This window comes from Nilaparvata lugens, chromosome X (genome assembly GCF_014356525.2).
Source record: "Nilaparvata lugens isolate BPH chromosome X, ASM1435652v1, whole genome shotgun sequence".
Classification (NCBI taxonomy): Eukaryota; Metazoa; Arthropoda; class Insecta; order Hemiptera; family Delphacidae; genus Nilaparvata; species Nilaparvata lugens.
The window spans coordinates 45,180,585-45,191,848 of NC_052518.1; the positions used below are offsets into that span (position 1 = coordinate 45,180,585).

The 11,264-nt window shown below is 36.1% G+C and overlaps 1 protein-coding gene across 1 annotated transcript in view; it reads left to right on the forward strand.

The window, feature by feature from the left end:
• Positions 1-10,486, forward strand: part of LOC111057890 — a 137,070-nt gene extending 126,584 nt beyond the window's left edge. Inside the window, exon 7 of the mRNA XM_039441405.1 lies at positions 5,839-10,486. Coding sequence (XP_039297339.1) covers positions 5,839-6,167 — 329 coding nt within the window. The 3' untranslated portion in view covers positions 6,168-10,486. The remainder of the gene's footprint in view (positions 1-5,838) is intronic.
• Positions 10,487-11,264: the final 778 nt, after the last annotated feature.

Below are 11,264 nucleotides of genomic sequence, written 5' to 3' on the forward strand. Positions count from 1 at the left end.
TCGACGGTGGCATGGGTGCGGTCCTACTTGCAGAATAGATGTCAGTGTGTGAGACTTGGGGGTTCCTCTTCGCGATGGCGACCAGTGGGACGAGGTGTCCCTCAGGGTTCAATCTTGGGTCCTCTGCTATTCAGTGCATACATTGACAACTTGACTCATGTACTAAATACTACAGAGCATCACTTGTATGCTGACGACTTGCAGCTGTATAAGCATTTCAAGCTTGGTGATGCGGCGACAGCTGTGAGTGACATGAACCATGACCTTGCCCGTGTGATCACCTGGATGGAGAATAATGGTTTAAAAATTAATGAGAGCAAATCGCAGGTCATGGTTGTAGGTCACTCAAGACTCTTGACTAGACTAAGCCTTAATGACTTACCCCGCATAAGAATAAACAATGTTCAACTTGACTACAGCACTAGGGTGAAGAATCTTGGTTTGACTTTTACAAATACTCTCGACTGGACAGACCATGTAAACTCGACCAGTAACAAAGTTGTAGCTGGGATTAACTCTTTGAAAAGGATTGGACACCTTTTACCTTTTCCTACTAAAATCATGTTAGTTAAAACATTGATATTCCCCTTTTTTTTCTACTGTGACTTAGTGACTATGGACATGACTGTTAAACTTACTCAGAGATTGCAGCGCACTCAGAATTACTGTGTGCGCTTCATCTTTGGTTTACGACGTGACGAACATATTACTCAATACTTTGGACAGCTCAAACTTTTAAGACTGCACGAATACAGGAGTCTCCATGCACTCATGTTCCTCTTCAAACTCTTGAAATCTCGGTCTCCCAATTACTTGGCAGCAGGGTTTCGCTTCATGGGTGATGTTGGCAAGGGTGGGACGCGTCATGGAGCTTGCTCATTGTCCGTTCCAATTCACAGAACTGAGCTATATAATAAGTCATTCCATGTTAGTGCGATTAGATTATGGAATTCACTGCCAGCTCATATTAGGCTGCTTGACAGTCAACGCCGGTTCAGTGCGGCTGTCGTGGCGTGGATCAGGGGGGGAGGGCTTAACTAGGCGGTTTTACTCTATGTTCTTTAGAGGTGTGAGTGTAAGTGTGATTGTGTGGGTGTGTGTGTGTGTGTGTGAATGTTTTGTGTGAGTGAGATTTATTCACTATTAAGATTTCTTGCTTTTAGTTTACTCTTTTTTTTCCTCTTAATTTATTCAATTTGTAGCAAATTGATTTAGTAGTTTCCTTATAATTTTTAATTATCATTCAATTATCATTTAATTTCAAATTGTAATGTATATTATTATTTCTATGTTACTCATCTTCGTGGGTTAAATGGAAGAGGGGGCTTCTATTGCCTCAATTTCGCCCACATCACTTTTATTGTAAAGTGTAAATAAAAGTCATTTATCTATCTATCTATCTATCTATCTATCTCCATATTCCTGTAGAAATAGAAGGAAATTCAATGGGTAGGAAATTTCGTTTTTCTTCTTGAAATCTATTGGACTAGTAGTTCTGTGAACAGTAGACCTCGTGCAGTTATAAACCTCAGTCTCCTCTGATACTGTCCATCAGAGTAAATTCTGTCCTGTCGTTTCGGCGAGATATCAGTGTATAAACGACTAATGACTGTTTGGGTTGTTGTATCGACAATGCCAATAATTTGATCTAAACAGCTATGCTTCTATCATCAAAAGCTTATCGAGTTGAAAGCAGAGAAAAGTCGGGAGAAAATACTATGCTACTTCAAGTTATCAATTGCATGCCTCACTACATGCAATTAATAGTCCACACAACAACTGCTTTTTCACCAAGTTACATTGAGATATTGAATTGCAAGCGTCATTGCATACAATAATTATAATCCTTGATGATTACAACAATCATTGATGATTGAATTATTATTTTTGAGCTTTACTAACTCTTTATGTTTTTAATTGTTTCTTCTTTCTTTGTATATCGTATACATATTTTTCATACCCCTTTTTTATACCCCTTCACTAACTTTCCTGCATCTAACTCAAATATTGTTCTCTTCTAATCTTATTAGTTATACAGAATCGTTGTGGATATTTAATGAAGTGCGATATTATTCTCTCTTGTTTTTATTTCTAATTGTAAAGTTATAGCCTATATATACATAGTAAGAGTAAAATCTTCCTAAATCTGTCAAGTCAAACCAAAAGTAAAATGACATGCTCGGATTGTTCTGAACTTCACAAAAAAGTGGAATGTAAAGAGCTTCAATTAATGAAAGAAAGGCAGCGTGGATGGGAGAATTATCTTCAAATAATATACCTTTGAAATCTCCATCAGGGAAACAACTACAAAGCATTGTGAAACGTCCTACAATAATTAGAAATACAGTCAGTAAACTTCCTGCTTCTCCCACTCCAAGAGCTCTAGGCCCTAAAAATACCGGTAATGAACATGCTACCAAGACATTACCTCCCTCGATTCCAAAGATAGATTTTCAGTGCTGGAAATTTTTGATTCACAGCCCATTCATTACATATGTTGAGCATGTTATCCATCCTCAATCGCCGAAATGCTGGTCCTCAACACCTCCAAAACGTATCAAACAAAGGTCGATGAATGTGAAATTTTATTCGGATAGCCAAGGGAGAGACGTTTACAAAAATGTTAACGATATCAATCATACGTTCTCTAGTATGATTAAGTCCGGAGCTAAATTCAAGGACATATAAGTGGAATCTGGAAAGCTGGACGAAAATGATGTCACTGTGTTTCTGGGAGGTACGAGGAGAAAGGAATTTCACACATCTCTTCGACAGAAACTGCTATTGTAAGCTATTGTATATAAGTGTATAAGCCAGTATATGTTGTAATCTACATAAATAAAGTAGGCTACTCAATCAATCAATCTCTCTCTTCCTCTTTATTATATCCTCTATCATAGCAGTCAAAAATTGAAACTTTCCTCGTTCATTCATCTTGTCCACGATGATATTTTTCAAAATGTAAGACTCGATGAGTTCTTTCATAATGAGACTAGAACTAACAAAATCGGTCGAGAAACCACGGAGGAGTTGAGGTCTCAAAAGCAAGTTCGCCTATTCATTTAGAGATAGGCAACATGCACTACAAGCTTGTGCATCAAGTTGCAGACTTAGAAGTATTCTATTTTTTCTCATTCGATCGAATTGATGGAATATTGGAACTGGAACGTTACCTTCCAGCCGAATCCCAAATGATAGAAAACTTTAAGAATTTCCCCAATCGACAGAAAACGTTGCTTGTTGCATTGAGCCGAAAGTGGTGAGAGTCCCAAACGACCGAAAGTGTTGAGAGTCCCAAACGACCGAAAGTGATAGGTTTCCCAAACGAAAGAAAGTTTCTCTAGTTTGCCGCAAATGACAGAAAGCGTTCTGCCAATTGGGAAAAAAAGTAGTTTTCGGCCGTTTGGGAAAATATAGCGTTTCGGTCGTTTGGGATTCTGTCAATTGGGACCCTACGAAATTAATCAATGAGAATAAAGATTGAATGCAATTAGAATAATTATAACATAACATAATCATATAATATTTTGATGTAACTCCATAAATTCGGTGGTGTTTCAACAAATAATTGTCGATTCTCTGTAAAGGATATAAAATAATATCCTTCCCATCTATACAGGACCGGGATGTGGTGGAATAGAGCTGTGTGAAATTATAACTCTAAGTAATGTTTGAATGAGAAACTTGACTCAATGAATTAAACTGAATTGACTAATGAATTAAGAACTAGATGATTCGAATCTTAGAATACAGGATGAATGGAGAAGATGAATGATATTAGAATGAGTAATAGTGAATATAGTATTGCATTAATGATTGACCAAGTGAAGTGAGGTCTAAGATTCAAGTCGACGGTTCTGCATTTCTCTTTATGTTTATATGTTCCGCATTTACGTCGAAACGTGACAGAAAATTTTGACAGGTATGTTCCTTTTTTAATTGCACATGGACGTATATACAAGGTTTTTGGAAATTTTGCATTTCAAGGATAATATAAAATGAAAAGGAGCCTCCTTCATACGCCAATATTAACTGGAAAAACAGCTGTTGTGTGGACTATTAATTGCATGCAGTGAGGCATGCAATTGATAACTTGAAGTAGAATAGTATTTTCTTCCGACTTTTCTCTGCTTTCAACTCGGTAAGCTTTTGATAATAGCAGCATAGCTGTTTACATCAAATTATTAGCATTGTCGATACAACAACCCAAACAGTCATTAGTCGTTTATACACCGATATCTCGCCGACACGACAGGACAGGACAGAATTTACTCTGATGGACAGTATTAGAGGAGACTGTGGTTTATAACTGCGCGTGGTCTACTATTCACAGAACTACTAGTATAAAATAGAGAAGTGGAACAAACGTTATAGTGTAAGATTTAATTAAGATTTTAAGAATTGATTGAGTAATATTGACGATACACAATACTAAAGAATAGAAAATGTTGGGATGGGATGATAAATGTTTAATGTAGAATGGAAATGGGATATGGAAGATGGATGGATGAATGGAAAAGAAGGTAGATTAAATATTTGTCATGCAGTGCTCTAGGGTTAAACAGACTCGGTCATTTTCTCTGTAAGATATTTTCACAAAGGCAAGATGATACAGCCCGCTCGGCTCTCAATGCATTTATAAAGTTGGGAAGTTTATTCTGTCGTGATTCTCATCACAACAGGCACTGACAATGAACAATTTAGAATAGATAGTAGTTCGGTGATTAAGTATCCTAAGAGTATTTGCACCAGTTCTAATATGGGAACCATCTATCCTCCTACCTTCTTCTTTATCTAACCCAATGTGCCGTTTTCACAGCGTTGGGTGGTCGCCTCGGATCCATCTTCTCCACTGCTCTCTACCCGTAGCCATTCTCTTCAACTGATTCACGATCTTGCCTCATTCTGCTGCTATCCGTGAAAACAGATGCCTCAGTGCCTCCCATGTCCCCCGTGGTCTTCCTGTCGGTCGTCTGCCTTGTGCCCTGGCCTCCATGTATTGGCGAGGCATCTGTTTTATCCTATCATCGGAAACAAAAATCATTTTTGAAATAATTAGGATTGCAATGTTTTGAAGTATCTCTGACAAGTTTGATTATTCTGAACCATCTCTGATCGGGAAGCTTCAGGGTAGAGCTAGCAATGTGGGCTGGAGTGATATGTTCATGGCGTTCAATAAAGTGAACAAAACGTAGACAATAAGTTTATCATTGAGTTCAACTTGGATGTCATTGAGGACACAGTTTCAGAACGTAAAATGTGGAAAAATTAGAGATTGGACCAGTAATAATCGTATACTGTACTTCTAGGAAGGACCTATTGTAATTTTCTCAGTGAATGCATTGCTGAGTAAACCTTTCTACAGGTTTTATCGAATTGTTTTGACCAGTCGATGTTTTTATCCATGGTGATGCCTAGATTTTTCACTGAGCTGCAGTAGGGGTAGAGAATTAAATTGAATTGAAACGCTGCCTTTATTGAAAACCTAGGAGGGCGAAGTTAGGGCGCAGCCGGCCCTCTCTTACACTTAACCCTCCATACAATTCTAAGTTGCAACTAAAACAAACATCATAAAACCAAAGAAAGAGATAGAGGAAGAGAGATTAAGGAAAAACTATAAAATTTAGGAAAATACATAATATCAATATTTATTATAAATAAAAATATAAATCTCAGTACCCTTTTAAATTATTTTTTTACATGTCTCGGACATTGATTAATTTTTGAATAATTTTTACCATTTTTTAATTAATTTATTGTATTTTGAACAATTTTAATCTTTATCATTCAATTGAGTTGATGAATGTTCATTATTGCAATGTGAGTTTACTTTTGCAGATGGCAAGGTGATGGCTACAAACTATGACTGCAAATTCATCGAGACGTCAGTCGGCATAAACCACAATGTTGACGAGCTGTTGGTTGGCATCCTGACTCAGATACGCCTGAAGCAAGACAATCCGGCTGAGGCGATAGACTCGCACCGCCAGAGAGGAAGGAGCAGATCGCCACTGGGAGGTGGTGGTGGTGTTGGAGTTGGTGGAGGTGGCTTCCGCAAGTACAGGGGTCAGCGTACCTCTGCTAGTCTCAAGGTCAAAGGCCTTCTCAGCAAAGTCTGGGCCAGGGACTCAAAGTCCAAGTCCTGCGAAAATTTGCATGTCCTTTAGGCTATCATTGTTAGGTGAAATCTTTGACTATAGACAGATGTCTATAGTCAAAGGTGAAATGCATCACTCATTAATTTTGCAGCATTTTGTCAGCTGGGAGAGTGAACTGAATTACTCCAAGGCTAGTCGAAATTATAATAATTAATTTCCTTCAAAACTTTATTACTCTAAAGGTATGTCCACACATGCCGAACCGAATCACGAACAGCGCAGCGAACCGCGCAGCTGGAAGCTCGCTGTGCATCGAACCGCGCAGTGAATTTAACAAAAATAATGCAATCACCTGGTAAATATTTTCCAATTTCAATAATACTCTGTTAATTTATTCCACTAATGTTTTTACTGATTTCAGTGACATTCTATTCAAATTCCATATCGAAGTGATAAAAATATTTGTCATTAAATCATAAATAACCAGGCTTTAATGTGAGCCACCTCGAATTTGAATTATCAGAACAATTGTAATTTGCCTTAATACGCATTTGAATTGGAAAAATTGATCATAGTCATCATTAATTGAGAGTGCAAACACAACCGGGTCCACCACAACTAGGTCTTCATAACTAGAGAACATTGACTCAATATAAACATTTATATCGTTGTCACTCATGCCATTAATGAATGAGGACAATCGTTCAGTCACTGTACAGTCCTGGAATTAGACGATGTATTTGTCATTATCAGTTTGAGTCCCTGTGTCCTTGGCACTTGGAGCGTCATCGAGCTGCATCAGTTGGAGATCGTGATCAGTAGATCTATTGAAAACCGCATTCCGTTGTACATCTAACTCCCGAAATTGACTTTTCAAATGTTCATTTTCTTCCTCCAGTATCGATAATTTTTCAATCAAAGATTCATGAGCAGCGCTGTCAGAGATAGATGATTGATAGAAGCTTAATAATTGTTCAGCAGCGTCGCTAATATGTGAAATAATTGGAGAAACAAATAGTGGAGTCGAAACATGATCTGGGCATTCATTATGATTTTTGTGTACACCACATACCTCTACAGTTCCATCACACGAATTTTTGTTTTTATAGAAGCCAAACACTCCTTATAAAGGCACCTAGCATTGCATCTAGCATTGGTCCCTGAGGGATCAGGCTGGGGCTTGAGTTCCAAAGAGCTCTTTTCAGAATTGGAGGTGTGTCGTTAACGATACATTTCTTTTCAACACTGTCAGCTATCTTCTCTGATACCCTCTACCTCCGCCACTCCACTGAGTTTTGACTCTAATGGAATGACATTTTTGAACTTGTGCTTTGCGGGATCCGGCAGCAGTTGATTACAGTTTGAACCATAATAATTATCAACTCTGAAACAAATACTCTCGTTTTCTTTCTCCTTCTTTTTGGCACTTGGCTATATGCCAAAGCTTACCTTTGTTGTCTCTTCATTCAACAATATAGATAAATTTGAATTAATCATTTATAGCCGAAAGATTGTTTTATCTGCATTTTTTTATTGCGGATGATTCCCACATGAGCTTTCAGTCTGTGCTTGGGTGATGGGATGAGATGATCAAACGTCAATGTCTACTGACGGGACTCTAACCCACGACCAGGTAACACTAGCAGACTGAATGATGAGTATAATGTGCACAGATAGATAACCACAGGACTACTTCATAAATTATAAAGAATCAATCGAAAAGAATTAAATCTTGAAATTACTTCCTGTATTTCCAGTGGGGTTCTTTTCTTTAAAATTGTTTCATAGTTTATGATCTCAAAATGTCCATTAACAGTCTGATATCCACACCATGTTTTATAAATGTTTTTATATTGCTGCCACTTGTCACATATCTTACAACTGTTTGACATGTGTGTTTTTAAAGAAAGTGACTATGTTTTGTAATTTTTTATAAAAGACGCACACATTATTTCTGAAATATTTACATTATCAATTATCATGTTTGTGACTGTGCCTTTGTAATTTTTGTCAATTCAGTTAGAATTTTGTACAAATATTTTAGGGTAGAGTTTTCTAATGAACAATTGATTTAAAAACAGCAGCGTTTAGTTTGCATAGATGAAGAGATCTGTCATAAATTGGAAATTTACAATAATTATGAGAAGATTACCGTATTTTAAAAAGTAATTTCATTCACATTTTCAAGTTGATGTAAAGTGGACATTTCTGCTGCGAATATTGTAAACTTGAATATTAATTGTTGTTGCTTTAATATTATATCGGAATAATTGATCGTATAAAGTAGGTTATTTATTTGACATCAACATTCAGTTCCATTGCAATATTATACTTAATATACTAAATACTTATATAAATAAAGTTTGTCAATTGATTATTTTTGTACTTGCTTTCTGTGAAATCGAGCATTTATATTATAATCTTGATTTGCTAGTATACCAGCGTATTTGAATAACGTACATCAATTATTGTAATATTAATTCATTGCTGTTGATAGTTTGTTTACTTGGATTAACTAGCTCGTAATTGGAGAAGAAAAACTGTAGGAATGACTTCCCGATCGATGTCATGTTTTGTCACTAATAATATTGTTACCTTCATTGTAGAAAATATTCATCCTTATGAGTGAATCACTAACTATACCGTACGGTACAGATGGTTCAAAGCACAGTTCATCTTCCAATCCCAATTCATAAATAATAATTCCATGCCTCAGAATTGAATTCACATTTTAAGTGTTATATCGAGTCGAGGGTGGAAACTACTGAATGATATAATAGTAATATAAATTCCTCGGTTTGTCATGCGACTATCTGAGCTGCAATTAGTCTGAGTTGATGTTAATAGCACTGTTACAATACAATTATATTTTAATTCAACCATCTTAATTCATCTTTATCTATGTTTCTTTAAATATTATATTTACATGATTTTTTATAAAGGTTAATGAGGAAATGAATTTGGTTTTGCATAAGAACATAAGTATTATTATTTTAAGCAGTTACAGGGGACTCTTTAACCCCAACATGGTAGAATTCTCAAGTTTTGAAGAAGCTTTTGTAGTTCTAATTATTTCTTATCGATAGTCTGAGATCGAAATTGACCACAAATAAGACACCAATGTTTTTATAGTTGAGATAGTGATCTGATTTTTATAAATAGGTATGTAAGAATGATATGCAAATAAGTATAGTGTAAATGGACAAGTTGGATGGATTGTTTTTGCTTAAGTCCTATTCGAATAAGTTAGAACGAGAAAGTAGAGAAGCATTGAACAATTAGACGAATAGCAACATACATTTCATTTTGTATACATATCATGCATTTATTAGAACATTTTAAACATAAGCCTATTATCTCATTTCATTTCAAAAAATAAAAAAATTACTAACAATCGTGCAATGCCATTCCAATTGTGTTTTCAACTACAAAAATGATCAATATGGAATTTAATTTATTTATTAGATAAGTGTTACTGTATAATATTCTGAGATCCTTCCTGAGTTGATATTTGAACAAATACTTACTACAAGCTGTTTGCGATGAGACACTAAGCACTATATCACATAACATCTAACCTGGATTTTCTTCTTATATTATTGATTATTAGTACTTTCATATCAATAGATAAACTTATAACAGTATGAAGTAATTATTATCAATACTTATAATACTGTATTCGCCTACTAGCGGTAAATATTCCCGAGCATTTTATTGCATTGTCTGCAAATTGAAAACATGATTCATTTTAAATTTTCATATAAACTGAAAACTATCCTAGCAGTATCTCATTTAATTTTCTTTTATTTTGTATTGAGCATACCAGGGTTCATTTCGATGAACCTTTCAATGATTTCAAGACGCATTGAGTGTTTCACTATAGTGTCTGATTCTGGAAAATTGACTTGAAAAGTCTCGTTTACACCTATAACTTTTACGAAGATGTTCACACGATTTTAACTTGTGTAAACCTAATGTTACGATTTTCTAGCATTCGTGGTCAAATCATTCATGAAGTCTGAAAAGGTTTGAAACGATAAATTGAACATAGCACAGAAGAAAATGCTTCTTCTTCTTCTTCTATCCAACGCCCGTCCTTGGCTGTTCAGCCATTAGACGCCTTGCCGTCCAGTAGAGCTTTGCTTTCCCTTCCATAGTGTTGCTTTCGTCCTTCAAAGCACTACACCAAGCCTGATGGTCGGCTGTTCCCTCTCCATCGTTGCACAAAAGGCAGATTGGTGAGCTTGTAAGTCCTATCTTCGTAGATGGCTCTGGGATGGCTTGTGTAGATAGTCATGCCCGGGGTCAGGCCCGGCCCCAGGGGTGGGCAGACCGGGCGGCCGCCCAGGGCGGCAGGTTTTGGGGGCAGCAAATTTAAAGGAACGGAAAATTTTAAAACTCAAATAAATAATAAATTCATAATATCAAAATAATGTGAATAGTAAAATTATATAAGAAGCTTATCAACCTCGAGCTAATGAAGACTTTTCTAAGAACAACAATGTCCCAGGAACGTCTGAGTGGTCTAGCGAACATAAAATAGTTCAGTCCCCAGATCTTGAAGAATTGGTGAAGGAATTTCCCATTGCAAAGGTCAGACGAGTTCTACTTAATTAAACATGTGTGTTGAACAAACTTGTAGAAATTGTAGTTCTAATTACTTAGCAAGTTAAGTAGGCCTAATACTATGTTGCAGTATACGTCTTAAGGCTGTGCAAAGGCTAAAAATAAACTTTCTTGTACTGGTGATATTCTTCAAAGTTTTTCGATTTGTACCGGTATATATCAAAATGAAAAAGTTTTCTTAGGAAAAAATTTTCTTCCAATTATTACTTTTTGAGATATGAACGCCTAAAGTTAAAATTTTTGGGACAGGACATTTCAAATTCGGAATTTGAAATGTTCTGTCCCAAAAATTTTAACTTTAGGCGCTCATGTCTCAGAAAGTAATGATTGAAAAAAAATGTTTTCCTAAGAAAACTTTTTCATTTTGATAGCTTGATCCTTAAGCGATCCTTGATCGTGTCCTCGCGCGCCTCTCCACTAGGAAATACCGAAATGAAGTGCAACTAACGGGTGATTCTCATAGAACATATTTAATCTCATGAGCTTATATCATTGTGCGAAATATCACTGTGAGGACAATATAGATAGTGATGATGGTTG